The sequence below is a fragment of the Diaporthe batatas genome, assembly GCF_019321695.1.
Source record: "Diaporthe batatas strain CRI 302-4 chromosome Unknown Contig00013, whole genome shotgun sequence".
Lineage (NCBI taxonomy): Eukaryota > Fungi > Ascomycota > Sordariomycetes > Diaporthales > Diaporthaceae > Diaporthe > Diaporthe batatas.
In genome coordinates, this window is record NW_025408560.1 from 1,153,352 (window position 1) to 1,168,292 (window position 14,941).

Consider the following 14,941-nt stretch of genomic DNA (forward strand, 5'->3'; position numbering starts at 1 on the left):
TAGTTTACAAGCCAGGCCCACCAGGGGGGGGGCGCGCTCGACGGGCTAGAGATTCCCGCTGCCGAAAGCAAAAGTCATCACAACTTCCAGGGGGTTTCGACCAATTCTGTCTCCGACGCGACGTTGAACCTTGAATTTTGGCTGGTGGAGGTGTAACCCTATTGCCCAAGCTCAAGTCGACACGCGCGCACTGCAGGGTGATCTGCGGGGTTCGGACGAGATCGCTTTGCATTAAGGCGGCCCGCCAGCTGACTTGAGGAACTCGGGATTTGTCAAAGCGCCCTACGGATCATCACCGCTGGTCACAACGTCAACGATGTCCGTGGGACCGGTTCACCCGTTGATGAGTCCATTGCGTATTTTCTCTTGTCCATCAGTCTGCGCGGTAGAGAGACCAACGCGGGATGAACTTAACACGCACGATAATACGTGATTTACCCAAGTGCCCCGGTCCCTGCCGGCACGAGATGGACCGAACGCAGAGAATAAGCAAGATTGCGTCTCCGCAGAAAGCCACGCTCCAAGCTGCGCTGCTACGGGTACCTGTGGGGTCGGAAACATTGGCAGCTAGGGCGCCACACTCAGTAATCCACATCACACAACTTGACGTATGTCATACCCCCTCGCCCGAAGCCTGCTTGGTGTAGTACGCGCTAGGCGGGTTGATGAGTTGAGATTGCGCCGTCCATAATCATTTTTTTTTGAGGACGAATATGCGAGTACTGGTAGCCTGATTGACAGTTCTCTATTGTGAATAATGGCCATCGAGATCTAGAACGTGTCCCGGGACGCCGGGACGGGACTCAATGGACGGCAGACAATTGCCCGACCCGAATGTCCATAGTGTGAACATTTTTGGTTCTTGCCCTTTCAGATTGGGACAAAGCCAACGGGCCGTGAGCTTCATTATCTAGAAAGATTAGCCTCACATAATAGCCAAGCTTTGCCCAGCTTCAAGGCTAGGATCTGGAAGTGATCTTCAGAGCGCATAGCAGGTCCTGGAACTCGTTGATCACTGACCCACCAGGCTGGAATCCTTAGTATACCTGCTATCCATACGCTTGTTACTATTTCGATCAACTCCTGGCGAGATGGATCTTTCGGATTTCACGGAGATGTTGGACGCCTTTATGTTGGTAAGCAGCTTCTGGATACAACTTATTTTGACACCCCGTCCCCACCAAACAGACCCTACCCCGTTTCCCATCTATGCCACAGAGCCTTCAATGCACACAAGTTGGAGGTTTTGAGACAGGAAATAACCACCTCATGGCCCTGTATTTTTTGGATTCCTATCAATATAGTTCTCCGATCTTTGATTGCTAACTCCTAATGCTGTAGGATTTCGATCCTTCGATGTTGATAGGATGCACCCTCGAGTCTATTGCACTAGGACTATTCGGTGAGGTAATAACGACAAAGAGAAAGGCGAAATGGTACTGACAGAAATTGGCGCACCGAATGTTGAGCAGAGGACTGGTTTCCTATTGTAATAATAAGCTGTCTGCACCGTTGCCCATTCAGTAGGGCTGCAGCCGGGCAAGGTAAGCACGAGGGCCTCGGAGAGTTCTCTTGGAAGTAGCGAAACAGTCTCCTAGACCATTCACACTACCCGGATACGCTGTTCAACACCTAGTATACAAAGAAGATCCCTTAAGTAGAAAAATGCAATGGCACAAAGTGGTTTTCATTGATTCTTTTCCCGTACCATGGGCCCAACTTCCAGTGTACTCACTCACCTGGGCACACAACGCCAGAACATCTAAACTCCCCGGTCATGGCTCATACCAAGGTGAACATGCTCCTCGTCATTTTCCCCTTATCTTCTTGCTGTAACAAGTCCCTATGGCTTCCCTCCCGATGGGAAAGACACAGTCAAACTGGCAGATACTTGGAAGATTAGACTTTCCAAAGGAGTAGGGGCAGAGGACAACCAGGCACCACACAGCCTTCGAACCAATGTCCCTTGGGGACACCGCTCTTTGCATCAAGCCAATCGAGTCTTTGCAGGTCATGAATTCTGTGTACTCTAGTGCGAGCAACCGCCGAATTGGATGGCCCGTATAGTGCAGTTCGAGATTTACACTCGACTGTTTGTGATGCCACTCCACAAAGAGTTGAGCAGCCTCAGTGTTGACAACCTGCTCGACGATTTCCTCGTCATCGCGCTCACCTAGGTGCCCCTTATCTCGCCTAACCAGTGCAGGAAACCAGCGAGGTAATCGGGATCAACCTGAACGCCACTCTTTTCTTATTTGCCGAGAGACCTGCAACATTCATGGAGCTCCTGCGAAAAGCCCCCAGTCAACCTGAGCAGGGCCTTGTCCTCCAGATTGCCACCGCATTCCGTAGAAATCAGCAAAGTCCTTCGCATCAGTATTTGAAGGAGCTTTACCCCTCGGTTATCAGCTCTTGGTAGTTCTGCTTCAAGGAGAGTCTACCAGATAGGCATTTCCCCTCCTAGGGTAAGCCAACCGCCGAGATCGACCTCACACTCTGAATCAGTCCACACTCAACGCCATTGAAGATCAGAGCCATCAGATCTTGAGAAGATCAAACACGGGCTTCGAGGGCTTCACTCCTGTCTGCATTTGAGATGTGAGGGTTGTATTCAGGTCCAATCAGATACCCAAGAAGGCAAGTCCATGGGTTTGGGCATCTCTTCGGCCCGTGCTGCAGGTTTGCAGGACGCAAGGAGAATATCTAAAGAGTTGCACGCCGACATCAACTTAGTCGCAGGGTTGATGAGCAGTTGGTTGGCTCCGCAATCATAATGCGGCGTCAACTGGTTCCCCAACAGCTTCCAGTCATCTTCTGACATCAAGCCTAGATTCCGTAGATAGACCTCGCGAGGCATGCGGCATGGAAGCCTGTCACATGCTGTTAACGTATAAACAGTGCAAGGCATCCACTGCCTCATCCATTCCATAGTAACGGGCATTGAAAAGCAAAAAGATAAAAAGAGTACCCTATGGTATGCATCGCGGAGTCGTGACCATTACCAAGCACGTTCATGGCGTTGAGAAGCCCCCTGGCAGGTACTCGCCCATTCTTTCATAATCTCAGCGCCACTTGAACCCATCGCAGTGCGCGAAAACACACATCTAAATCTCGTCCGACAATACTGAAACCACCCGGCTAACAGCAACGTCCGAGAATAACCCTTGCAGTACATGGACCAGCCCAGCCTCGGCAACGCCAGGATGGCAGTAATATCAACGTTCGACGACGACATGGGGCTCAGGGAAACCGATTCCAGCCTGGCATTGAACATGTTCCAGATCAGCTACATGATCTTCTAGCCACTTTCCAACACGTTACTGCCCCTGCTGTGCCCTTCACGATACGTCAGCGCTCCTATGTTCGCCGGGACTCGCTGGCTCTTTTTTTCGTCGACGACTTTGACACTGCAGCCGTTGCGCTGGTTACCCCGTTCGTCCTGGTCAACTGCTCTGAGACCTGCCTCAGGTTCACGCCAATGGAGAAAAGGCTGGCTAGGATCGGTTCGAGGCGGACGGGTTTGACATCGGCGATTCGAAGAAGAACCGACACGGGCTCAACCTCGCACGAAGCTCGTGGAGTGCGCTTACGACGTCCACCCCCTGGCCTTTCTACGTCGGCATGATGACGACCGTGGAGTGGAGCTTCACCCTCAACAGCTTCTACCTAGGTACCCCACGCTGGTCTGGGCGCTGGGCTACACCGACTCGGTGACACCCCAGCACTTGACCGCGCCCTTATACTAGTATGTCTTAGTTCTTCCCGTCGCCATCACGATGTAGTTTGTGGGCGATCGCTGATCTCATGACCTACGCGGGTGATTCCAGATGTCGCGTGCTTGACTGCAGGTGTGCGGCCGTTCATCGCACGGTACGCCTCCATGTGCGTGCTAAACATCGCCTCGTGTAGCACAGTGCTACCGGTGGACACCACGGCATTTGCGTCAGTAGTTATATATAACCTGAGGGTAGGTCGGTTGTGCTGACCATCGTTAGAGACTATAGGTATTATAGTCTCGCTATATAATGACTCCACTCCCTGTTACTCTATTTCTATAATAGACTAGCTTTTAAGCTACTTATTTTAATAGTTTTAATTAATATTAATATTAGAAATAATATTTATAGTATAATAATTTAAAAATATTACTAATATACTTATAACTTTATTATATAAAAATATTAGCTTTTTAATAATTATAACCTTATAAAAGTACTATAGATATAATATATATTTATAAGGATTAGAAATTGAATTACTTAGGAAGAAAATATGAGGCTAGTTGTATCTGCTATTGTAGATTATGCTGAGGATGGGTCTGCCCAGGTGGGTATGAGGGGCTGGGCCGCCTTACATGTTGGTCGGTGTATGGCTCCGCAGCTAGTTATCCGCTTGATGATGATGAATTCACCTCACCTCAGCAACTGCAAGGCGTAGTCATCATTATGTATGCGTCAAGTCTGAGACTGAAATTTTGAATACCTGCTTCCATGACAGTCCGTATTTGAGGGAATACATCTGAGTGTTCTAAAGTTAGGCATGAAACGAGCTGGCTACCCTTGAGTGCCCAGGGGTGTGAGTCGCGGGCACATCGAGAAGGCGCGACTTACAGAGGTAGAATGCGTCCACGCGCGCTCTTTCTATTCCGTACCTAAGTAGAGTAGAGCCTCGTGGTAATTGACCTTGGCGGTCTTGGCGGCCACGGCCTCGCTTCCGGTACGGAGTATTTGGGCGCACACTCCAGCCTTTCAGGTTGTGGGTTGTTCTGGGTCAAGTAAAATCCCCGGCTCCGTCCGACTCGCGCTGCTCGGCGATTTTGTCCCACACGTGCTCGTGTACCACAGTATAGGGGTGGTCACATGCAGAGACACACGTGTAGAAACATGAAACAGCTGAACGGCCAAGCTGATCGCCGCGCTGCCAGCTCCGTGTTCGCATGCCACGGCCAGTTCATCCGGACAGTGGTTGAGTGATAGCTGCGGGAGTGCCAACCTTGGCCCTTGGAAACCAAGGAGCTGGGAGCCTCAAGCGCTCTTGGCGCCTGCCAACATCATCCCAGCAGCATTGCAGGCGACTGCCTGTCTCCCTGATCCTGGCTCTCGAGGGCTGTCAGTCTCAGATACACTACACTATAATCCATCACTTCCATTTATTCTAAAGTTCAATCAATACTTGACGCGAATCCCCAGGTCTCTCCTTTCAAATGTTCCATCCTGAGCTCCCGTCGCTTGCGCGCACTTCCACCAATTGCGCCCATCGGCACACGTACGCCTCCCCACAATTCCATCATTGTCCGACCGGGCTGACCACGTCCTGATCCGAGCTCGAATCATACAATCGCTAGCTTCACTGCATAAATTGCGGGCCCCGAGGGACCGCCGCAGCCAGCTCGTGCTGCAACGACTCGTCAACGAGCCACTCAAGCCACTGAAGAGCCCAGGCAGCTGCCAGGTCGCCCGACCCGCCACCCGAACGTCCGTGTTTCAAAACAAATGAAGATGGACGCGAAGCTTCGTCACCACATCGGCCCAGATTGCGGATAAGCATGTTTCAACCTTTGCACCTGCGAACCCTTGCCTTGGGCCTGGGGGCCCCTCGGCACCGTTCGTTACCTTGGTACGCTGCCGTCAATCCCTTGCAGACATCCATGGATAGTCGCACGGGTTTCCTATTTCCATGTCCGATGAACCATGTCATGGCATATTTATTGTGCCAGCCTGTACACAATGTCGGCAGCAATGCAGATGTTTCGATCAATGCAACGTGAACCGGGTTATTCGACTGGGCGATCTTGAAAATTCATCTTGGCATCCATGGATGTCGACATGCAAGGTTCGAAAGTCGCCAGCAGATAGAGAGGGGTGAGAGGTCAGACAGAGTCAGGGGTGAGATGTGCTCAACGGAGATGATGGCAGCAGGCCGGATCTCTGCAGGGTCAACCTAGGTCTGCTCACGTCACTTTCCCTACCTCCTGCAGCTCCGATGGATACCCGCTGGCCCCATCGCGGTAGTTGAGGACCCACCCCCGATATGATATTATCCCTCGCGGGCTCGCGGGTTGTTTCGAGGAAATTAGAGGCAAAATAGAATCGCCAAGGTCTAGAATTGCGGGAGCGGCACGAGGCTGCATGCGCCCAGGTAGGCGGGAGACCGCTGCTTGATCCCACGGTTGACTGCTGGCTCCAGACAGAATATAAGAGCCTCACTCTCGACGTCGACAGGTCTGTTTGTTCTCATTCCTCATCCCGCTCTTCAGCCCAAACTTCGATTTCCTTCCAGTCATTTTCAGAAGCCAGTCTTCAGATTCTTTCTTTGTCGGTCCAGACCAGACATTCATTCGCAAGTCGAACTTTCAAAACGCCTTTCTTCCAACGTCTCAACCAGCAAATCACTTCGAATCTTCAAATTCAAGCAAAATAAAATCAGTCAAGATGGTCAAGATCACCCCCCTTATCGCTGCTATCTTCCTCTCAATGGTTGCCGCTCAGGACCAGGAGCAGCCCTTCCCCTTCCCCACTGGCACTGATGCGATTCCTTTCCCATCTGGGACCGGCGGCCCGGGCTTCGGCCAAGGCTTTCCAGGCGCTGGACATCACCCTCACCACTCCGGTGGTCCTGGCGCCTTTCCCACTGGGTTCCCCGGCTTCCCGACTGGTGGTTTCGGGGGAGAAGGTTCCAGGCACCACGGCGGCGGCCGACCTCGTCCTACCGGGGGCTTCGGGGGCGAGAGGCCCACAGGTGGTAAGTTATACATACAATATAATGTTAATATAAACGCTAACCGAGACGTAAGGCTTCGGCGGTGCGGAGGGTCCTCTGCCTACGGAGGGCTTCGGCAATGGCGGCTTCGGCGACTCAAGCTACGCCAAGCGCCAGTTCGGTGACGGCGCCCCGTCTGGCTTCCAGACCTTCACCCGCGGCCCTAAGCCCTCTTGCCCTCCCGGGTCCGAGGGTGGAGCCGAGGGTGGTTTCGGCGGTGAGAGGCCCACTGGTAAGTCGTCTCTAACATTATATCATGTCATCACAAACGCTGACCGAGACGTCAGGCTTCGGACCTAGGCCTACGGGTGGCTTCCCCGGATTCGGTGGTCAGAGGCCCACTGGTGGTAAGTCGTCTGTCATCCTATATAGTGTCATCATAACCACTAACCGAGACATCAGGCTTCGGACCTAGGCCCACAGGCGGCTTCGGTGGTGAGGGCTCTGGCTTCCCCGGCTTCCCTCAGGGCGGCGAGAAGCCGAACTAAGGTTTTAGTCCTTGGTTGACAAGCATCCTTTTCTCTCAACCACTCTCCGCCGCCCCAGGCAGGTAATACCGGGGTGACTCGCTGCATCATCAAGAAGGCGCATTGCTGAATTGGGATGACGGGGTTCTCGGGCTTTTCATGTAACTATTTTTCACTTCAAGGTGATAGGACAGCCTCACTTGAGCTGTTCACGCTCTGAAGATGTGACTGGCATATTTGGGCAATGAATACACTACCTCGGTTCAAACCAGACTTTCATATTGGACTTGAAGTGATCTTGCTCGATGCCGTTTGCTACACGATCCCTTAAGTTGTTTCACGGTGGCTGAATCACGCGTACAAGATGAGCCGGCGATAAGTGTCGGCGAAGCCCGTTCGGCCCCAATGACCACCATTCTTGATACAGCTTACAGAGCAGAAAAAGGATATTTTTAGTAGAAGTTTCCTCAGATAAACTATCCTATAGGCGGTTGTTTCATGGAAGGGTAGGTGTTTCGTACTCGTAGATGGCTGTTTAGTCATTCCATGATTGAGTTAGTTGTAGTAGTAGATATCTTCACGCACCCTGGCATGAATCCAATGATTTCTTGCACAGAGGAAGACCAGAATTTCAAGTTGACAGACTTGGCTCTCAACAGTTTGTATGTGTCCTCAAACGCCCGGTACCACACTGTGAAGCGACATAGACTACTTGTAGCTTTCAAGGCCCTTAGCTGCTCGTGCTCAGACTGAGACTTATTAGAATCTTCATGTCATGCTTCCTTCTTTTCTTAACTATAATACCTATTATTTCAATTTGATAATTTCGAGTAAGGCTCAAGAGCTTCACCTCTTCTTTGTGCACAGTGAAGGGCATGCATGGGATGATGGGTGGCAAGGGGTCCCCTTATCGATAAGACTGCCACACCTACACCTTCTGCCCAAGGGCTCGAAGTGCAACCTTCCTTCCTTTTTGCCTTCCTTAGGCAGACCTACTTGCCAAATCCGTACGATTTAGTGAGCCACTACTTTGAAAAGCCCAAGTGACATCTCAATTGTCCTGGTGAGAACTCGGCTGATAGGAGCGCTTGGGGTGGGGCGGCTATTCCAGCGTCACATAAAACACACTATCGTCGTACCAGCGTTTCCACGAAGGGAGCCTCAGTGATTTCCTTCGGAATCTTCTAGATCAGGCACTCATTTTTCATCTGCTTCTTTATACGTCGGCTTTGCCGACACTTCCTCCTGGTTTCGTCTCTATTATTTACACGTCCGAAGCCATACACGGCGTCTTCATTCGGTCAACTGGTGATAAACACTCAAAGACCCGGGGTTTAGAGAACGCACGTACAATGCCAATACGCTAGGGGCACGTGGCCTCAGCCTTATCAAGCACAGACAAGGCCAGGTAGCACCATCCCGACAGCGCCGTTGATCGTCGACACAAGGAGCCCAAGTTGTCGCCAACCCATTCGTAGCCGACGCCCCACTTGGTTGATTCGACCACCATGGAGAATCTCGGCTTCAGAACTACTCCTCAATCGGGCTACAGTGACTAGATGCCGCCGGGGAGGCCGCGTAGCAGACCTCGGGACACACCCTTGAGTAATGTTCGTTTCCCACAGAAGCGTGCAAGACCCAAGGTAATGCTAAAGCTCCTTCTGATGTGAAATTGTTGCACGAACGGCCTACATCATTGCAACTCGAGTTATATGTCGTCATGGGGATTGGCCATGACTACCTCGGTACTCACATGCACGGCAAAGGTTTGATGGACAAAATGCTGATGGGATTCCCACGTACCAAGGCTAACTCAATGTTGTATATGCTCTGCTCTTGGTGAAAACAAGCCTCGGCCCAGCCAATCATGGCCTTGACAGTATATCTGACAGCGCGATGGCCGAAGCCTGGACCCGAAAACGCGGGTCCGGCACATGCCTTGGGACGAACCTTGAAACGTCATTAGGCCGCCTAGGTACTGAAGTAATCCGCGCCGCGCATGGCCAGCCCATTTGGGAAGCTCCTTTCGAGAAAGTTCCCGTCATTGCCCAATTGATACCGAAGCAGTCCAAAAATGGCATAGGTCGCCTGGGTAAACGCTCGTTCTGGAAGCCTTCTGTATGTGTGCTTCGGGCGGAGCCGAATGCTGCAGATGTCACGAACGTCGTCCGAACCGTGGAAACAACGCTCCAAAGTTTGGCGAATGTGTTGAAGATTGGATGTCAAAAGAGACACGCTTGGCTTGCCGTGAGCTCATGGGCGATGCGAGGGTCGATTTGTTCCTTCGCATGCGTTGGATAAAAAAAGGAAGTCGATACTCTCATCTTGGAGCTTTTCATGAAAGATGGAAATGCCGCATCTGGGATATAAGAAGGATCCAATTCACCTCAGGTCAGACAACAACAAACTACAATCAATTGCACATCAAAGCACAGAGCCCACTGAATACCATCAATCGCACACACTCAAACACACAACTCCTCAATACCTTCCACCAGCCAAAATGAGACTCGCAACAGGAACCGCAGCCCTCCTCCTCTCCCTGGCCTTCACGACCTCAGCCGCACCGATGTATGTACCTCCTCGCCCCTGTGTACAAACAGTCTAAATATTTGAAGCAATGCTGACCCGTCACCCCCAGAAGCGCGTCACAATCCTCAGAGCATCCACAAAATAATGCTCGAGGCATAGTCGGCGCCGCCCTTAGCCTAGCAGGCGGCATCACATCAGCCGCCGGCGCAAAACAGGTCGGCAGCGCGCTCTCGGCCGCTGGCGGTGGCCTCGGCGGCGGAGCCCTTGGCGGCCTCGGCGGCCTGGGGGCCCTCGGTGCCCTGGGTGGAGGTGCAGGAGGTGCAGGTGGTGCGAAGGCTGCAGGTGCAAAGGCTGCAAGTGCGAAGGCAGCGGGTGGTGCCAAGGCAGCAGGTGGCGCGAAGGCCGCGGCATGTAAGCGGGCCCCGAAGGACGGTAAGAAGGGAGACAAGGGCGGTGACAAGGCCGACAAGGCAGACAAGGACGGTGACGACGGGGGCGACGGCGGTGACGGGGCATCCAAGGGGCTCCAGATCGCCGGGGCCATAACGTCGGCGGCCGGAGTACCCATAGTCGGCGAGGCGCTGTCAGCTGCTGGAGCTGCCGCTGGGGGCAAGAAGGGGGCCGCCGATGCGTGTTAATCGGAACAAGGGGGGTGGCCGGGTCGGTGATGGCAATGACTACGAGGATAGAGGCTGATGATTATGGGACGGACCATTGAACAGGTGCGGCCGGCCGCGAGCATTGACTGAAGCATTTCAGCGATCTTACTTCGTAGACTACCACTAGAATTTACCTGTAGACTGTCTATATTCCATTTTCTATTTCATTTTAAGACTCTATCCGGATGAATTGTGCTGCACCTTCTCATCGACATCGCCCCCATCAAACAAACGCTGCCCCGTTCACATGGATGACCTGTCCAGCAACCCACGCGCTGTCCTTGCCGCTCAGGAAGGCAACCACACTTGCAATATCATCTGGCTTCCCGAGCCGGCCGAAGGGGCTAGCCTTCTTGATGCCCTCAATCATAGCCTCGCTCTTCCCCTCAAAGAAGAGCTCAGTCCCAGTCGGCCCGGGCGCGACAGCATTGACGTTGATACCCTTGGCAGCCAGGTCCTTGGCCATGATCCGCGTCATCTGCTCGACCGCGCCCTTGGTCGCGCCGTACAACAGGTACGGCGGCGCAACAGTACTAGCCTTGGCGATGCCGGTGCTGACGAAGATGATGCGGCCGCCAGGCGACATGTGCGCAGCTGCCTTCTGTCGGTGCGTCAGTATGAGTGGTCCACATGGGAAAGACGGACGTAAGTGGGGGCAAGCCAAACCTGTGCAAGGAAATAAGGCCCCTTCACGTTCAGCGCGAACGCCCTGTCAAAGTCCTCCTCGGTCGTGTTGGCCGTGGCCCGCATGGGCATGATGCCCGCGTTGGGGATGACGACGTCGACGCGGCCGAAGCGCTCCAGCGTCGCGGCGACGAGCTTCTCGACGCCGGCCACGGACCCGACGTCCGCCTGGACCGCGAGCGCCCTGTCCGGGCCCCCGATGGCCTTCACCACCTCTTCCGCAGCCGAGGCGTCCCTTGAGAAGTTCACGACGACCGAGGCGCCGTCCTGGGCCAGGCGGTGCGAGATGGACCGCCCGATGCCCTTTGAGCCGCCGGTGACGATGATGACTTTGCCTGCGAGGGACATGGTTTTTGTTGCTTTTTTTTTGGTTAGAATAGGGGTCGGCTTGCACGGCGTGCTTGGTTTATGGCAATGTGTCTGATAGTAGGTATGGTGTGCTCTACAACGCAAATTGTTGGAGTATATGAATGGCAGGTCTGTGATGAGGTGCTCAAGTGAAGCCATCTTGAGCAGAGCAAGAACTACATGTCTTATATCCCACCCGGCGCCCCCACCCATGACACTCACCGGTCTCAGCTCACGCGCATTAGGTCATCCGTTATCTCCAGGGCGAAGGTGGCTGTGGCTCAACAGGATCCCCGAAGAGCCGCCATTGCCACGTCCCGAATGCTGATCAACGAGCTGTATTTCCCGCGTCCCTGCACGTAGCACAAAGAGAGCGAGAAGCGTGGTGGTCGTAAAGCCGACGAAGGAACGGCGTCGGGGGCCAATCCAGCCCACGCGGGCCGGTGGAGCTAAGCACGGCTCGGAGCGCGACTGCATCGGCTTTGTGTGGGCGTCGGATTTGGAACAATTCTGACGCCAAGATCCGATGGCCGTGGCTGTTGGCCAAGGAACTTATGACGGATGACTGTTCTTCGGATTAATGTCCCAGGGTTCAACCCAGATCTGATGTAAGACAACCATTCCTCGCGTCCGGCACGATTGCGTATGTCCACAAAGACAATCAGTTCTCTTACGTTTCACGGGCTTTGTGAACATGGTGCGAGTTTGGAAGTTTTTTTCTAAGCCATGTTACACACATATATGTGTGGGCGAAGTATGGATGTCTGTCTCTAAGCATCGAATGTGCTGAGGCGGCTCTCCCAGGATGGCACTAGGCCCTTGATTATAAACCTACGCCGCTCATTAAACGTAAACCTCCTTATCATCGGCCTGCACATTCATCGTGTTCATCACAGTCTGGGCGCTTCTCTTCTCAAGAGACTTCTTGACAGGGTTCGGCGCGGAGAAGACTTCCTCGAGCTCCTCAAGAGTACGGCCCTTGGTCTCGGGGAAGAAGAAGTACATGAAGGCGCCCTCGAACAGGTCCCAGAAGATGAAGACGATGTAGAAGTAAAAGCCAATCTTCTCGAAGGCCGGCCCGGAGCTGTACTGGATGATGGTGCTGGAGACGGCAGAGGCAAAGTTACCGACGGCGGTTCCCTTGGCGCGGGTGCTCGTGGGCAGAGTCTCGGCGATGTACATGCTCTGAAGGGGCGTCCAACCGAATGAGAAGACAATGCCGAAGATAAAGATAAAGGCGACGGTGGTGTTGGCGGCGGCGACATTGTCTGGCTGGTCGATAGATAACTTGGAGGTACCAGTGAGGATGGCGAAACAGAAGGAGGAGAAGACGATCGAGTACAGCAGCAGAGGCCGTCGTCCCACAACATCGGTCATGCGAGCACCAAGACAAGCCCCGAAGAAGCAGAGCACAGGGTTAATACCGTTCAGCGCCAGGACCTTGTGTTGCTCCTTGATGCCGGCGTTGACAAGCATGGTGGGCAGGTAGTAGCTCGACAGAGAGTTACCGCTGAGTTGACCGAAGCAAGCCATACCGAGGACACAAATGAGACGCCTGCGGGCCGAGTGGGTGTCCCACAGCTCGTGGTAGTCCCACCACTTCTTGTCGGATGCCTCGCTGGAGATCTGGTTGGCCATCTCCTTCATCTGGAGCTGCACGTAGGGGTGGTTCGGGTCGCCCTCGCCGTGGTACTTGGTCAGGACTGCGGCCGCCTCCTCGTGCCTGTCACGGGCAATGAGCCAGCGAGGCGACTCGGGCAGGAAGAAGGCGAACAGCACGACAAACCCAGAAGTAATCATCTGGCACCAGATGGGGATTCTCCACGCCTTGGTGTGGTCGGGGATAAATGCACAGCCATAGACGACCCAAGAGGCAATGATACTTCCGATATACCAGGTGCAGTTGTAGAGTCCTGTCAAGGTGCCACGGAAGGCCGGGTGCGCCATCTCGCTGACATATGTTGGGGCGGAGACGCAGCAGAAGCTGACACCGAAACCAAGGACGAATCGACCGCCGAGGAACTGTCCCGAGGTGGTTGACGGAGCCTGGACGCATGTTCCGATGACAACAATGGCGGCACCGATGAACATGCCGGCGCGGCGTCCGAGCAGATCATTCGCGGGGCCGGTGAGGAAGACAGCGGCCACCGAACCAATGTTGTACATGGCGAAAACGAGACCGGTTGAGGATCCTTCCCCAGTCCTTTAAATCCCGGACATGATCAGTATTTCTTGTCAAAATGGATATTGCTAGGCACCAAAAACATAGATAGAGAGGTGGGGGGGGGCTAACATGTTGAAGTATGTCTGATAAGCCTTCATTCCATTCAAACCACCCATAAGCGACCCGTCATAGCCATTCAAGCAGCTAGAGGTATGTCAGCGATGTCTCTTATCTAGAGTGAGGACAGACATACCCGCAGAGGTAAGCAACGGCGAGGACCAGGTAGAGGCGGAACATGTTCCACGTCCAAGGAGAGATCTTGCCCTCGGTCTCATGGGCGATGTGAACAGCGTGGTCGACGTTCGCGACATCGTCATGGTGGTCGACACTCTGGACGCCCGTAGGCTTTTCGTCAATGGTCGCCATGGCTGGCTGAGTAGTATCTCTGTCTATCTCAGTGGCAGATTGGGAACAGTTGGAACAGGTTCAAGTCCACCCAACGTTTCGTGACCCGAGAGGCTGGGAGACGAGAGGAGGGGTGGAGGCGAGATGCATAACTTTATATGTGTACTACAACGCGACAGTGCAACGTTAGAAAAGACAGGCGACCGACAACAAGGCACATACTACCCCAGAAAGTGGTGGTCAACCCAAGAACTGGTCCGCTCCGGGCCTACAACATGGGCATGTGGACGGAGATGCATACAAAGGCTGGTTCGTGGATCCCCCGCATTGCTGCCATTGGTGGGCACATGGCGCCCCTGCGGCCCCATGGGCAAGAGACATGCGATGTGGCCGGAGATGGGGCAGCCTGGCGTGGTGCGGACCCTTGTTCTGAGTACCATGCAGTACGAGGCGCGCTTGTTGGAGGTCGGCTCCGGACGGCCCATTGGCCTCGTTTTGGTCTCGGCTCTCAACGAGTTAGCCAGGCAGGGCCAGGTATCGCCTGGCAGGGGAGCAAGGGGAGGTTCCAGCGCCGTCTGGCAGTCAGGCAGTCCAGGGCAGTCCGGGGCAGTCTGGCTCGAGGCTCGAGAGAGGTGCGGGTAAATGCTAGCTCGTGCAAATGAAGGTAGGCAGCTCGGTATGTCGGGTGAGATTCGTCAGAACCACGCACAGACTGACAGACTGGCCGGCCCTGGGCTGATCTGGGGTCAGGTTGGGGTTGGCTGAGGACCCACTTCTGCCCCAAAGCTCGGCTCCGTCTTCCCCGTCAGGATCCTATGGTTGAAGATGTTTCTCCCATGTACTGTTACAAACAATTAACATGGGTAGATACATCATGCTAGCCTCCAACTTTCAGTACCTGAATCTTTTCGCAGCACTCCAAG

At 53.8% G+C, this 14,941-nt stretch overlaps 4 protein-coding genes across 4 annotated transcripts; 2 read left to right on the forward strand and 2 right to left on the reverse strand.

Moving 5' to 3' along the window:
* Nucleotides 1-5,147: 5,147 nt before the first annotated feature.
* KVR01_010644 (uncharacterized protein) lies at nt 5,148-7,495 on the forward strand. The gene is made up of 4 exons (XM_044791891.1): nt 5,148-6,741; nt 6,794-6,991; nt 7,047-7,106; nt 7,162-7,495. Exons 1-4 carry the CDS (start codon nt 6,432-6,434, stop codon nt 7,245-7,247), a joined length of 654 nt encoding a protein of 217 aa, XP_044640803.1. The 5' UTR covers nt 5,148-6,431; the 3' UTR covers nt 7,248-7,495.
* A 2,234-nt stretch (nt 7,496-9,729) lies between these two features.
* KVR01_010532 (uncharacterized protein) lies at nt 9,730-10,396 on the forward strand (the record flags this gene model as incomplete). The annotated part of the gene is made up of 2 exons (XM_044784502.1): nt 9,730-9,797; nt 9,868-10,396. 2 exons carry the CDS (start codon nt 9,730-9,732, stop codon nt 10,394-10,396), a joined length of 597 nt encoding a protein of 198 aa, XP_044640691.1.
* Nucleotides 10,397-10,491: 95 nt separating this feature from the next.
* Nucleotides 10,492-11,931, reverse strand: KVR01_010349 (uncharacterized protein). The gene is made up of 2 exons (XM_044784529.1): nt 11,084-11,649; nt 10,492-11,018 (listed from the first exon to the last, which is right to left on the reverse strand). Exons 1-2 carry the CDS (start codon nt 11,606-11,608, stop codon nt 10,641-10,643), a joined length of 903 nt encoding a protein of 300 aa, XP_044640508.1. The 5' UTR covers nt 11,609-11,649; the 3' UTR covers nt 10,492-10,640.
* A 268-nt stretch (nt 11,932-12,199) lies between these two features.
* KVR01_010287 (uncharacterized protein) lies at nt 12,200-14,674 on the reverse strand. The gene is made up of 4 exons (XM_044787561.1): nt 14,320-14,674; nt 13,867-14,239; nt 13,743-13,817; nt 12,200-13,652 (listed from the first exon to the last, which is right to left on the reverse strand). Exons 2-4 carry the CDS (start codon nt 14,037-14,039, stop codon nt 12,293-12,295), a joined length of 1,608 nt encoding a protein of 535 aa, XP_044640446.1. The 5' UTR covers nt 14,040-14,239; nt 14,320-14,674; the 3' UTR covers nt 12,200-12,292.
* Between the last annotated feature and the right edge of the window lie 267 nt (nt 14,675-14,941).

Excerpts from the sequence above, each read along its gene's own strand:
- KVR01_010644 (XM_044791891.1), top strand. The coding sequence starts at position 6,432 with ATGGTCAAGATCACCCCCCTTATCGCTGCTATCTTCCTCTCAATGGTT. Across the intron at positions 6,742-6,793 it reads GGGCGAGAGGCCCACAGGTG|GCTTCGGCGGTGCGGAGGGT; the intron begins GTAAGTTATACA and ends CCGAGACGTAAG. Across the intron at positions 7,107-7,161 it reads TGGTCAGAGGCCCACTGGTG|GCTTCGGACCTAGGCCCACA; the intron begins GTAAGTCGTCTG and ends CCGAGACATCAG.
- KVR01_010349 (XM_044784529.1), bottom strand. The coding sequence starts at position 11,608 with ATGGCTTCACTTGAGCACCTCATCACAGACCTGCCATTCATATACTCC. Across the intron at positions 11,019-11,083 it reads GGCCTTATTTCCTTGCACAG|AAGGCAGCTGCGCACATGTC; the intron begins GTTTGGCTTGCC and ends ACGCACCGACAG.
- KVR01_010287 (XM_044787561.1), bottom strand. The coding sequence starts at position 14,039 with ATGGCGACCATTGACGAAAAGCCTACGGGCGTCCAGAGTGTCGACCAC. Across the intron at positions 13,818-13,866 it reads GCCGTTGCTTACCTCTGCGG|CTGCTTGAATGGCTATGACG; the intron begins GTATGTCTGTCC and ends ACATACCTCTAG. Across the intron at positions 13,653-13,742 it reads TATCAGACATACTTCAACAT|GACTGGGGAAGGATCCTCAA; the intron begins GTTAGCCCCCCC and ends CGGGATTTAAAG.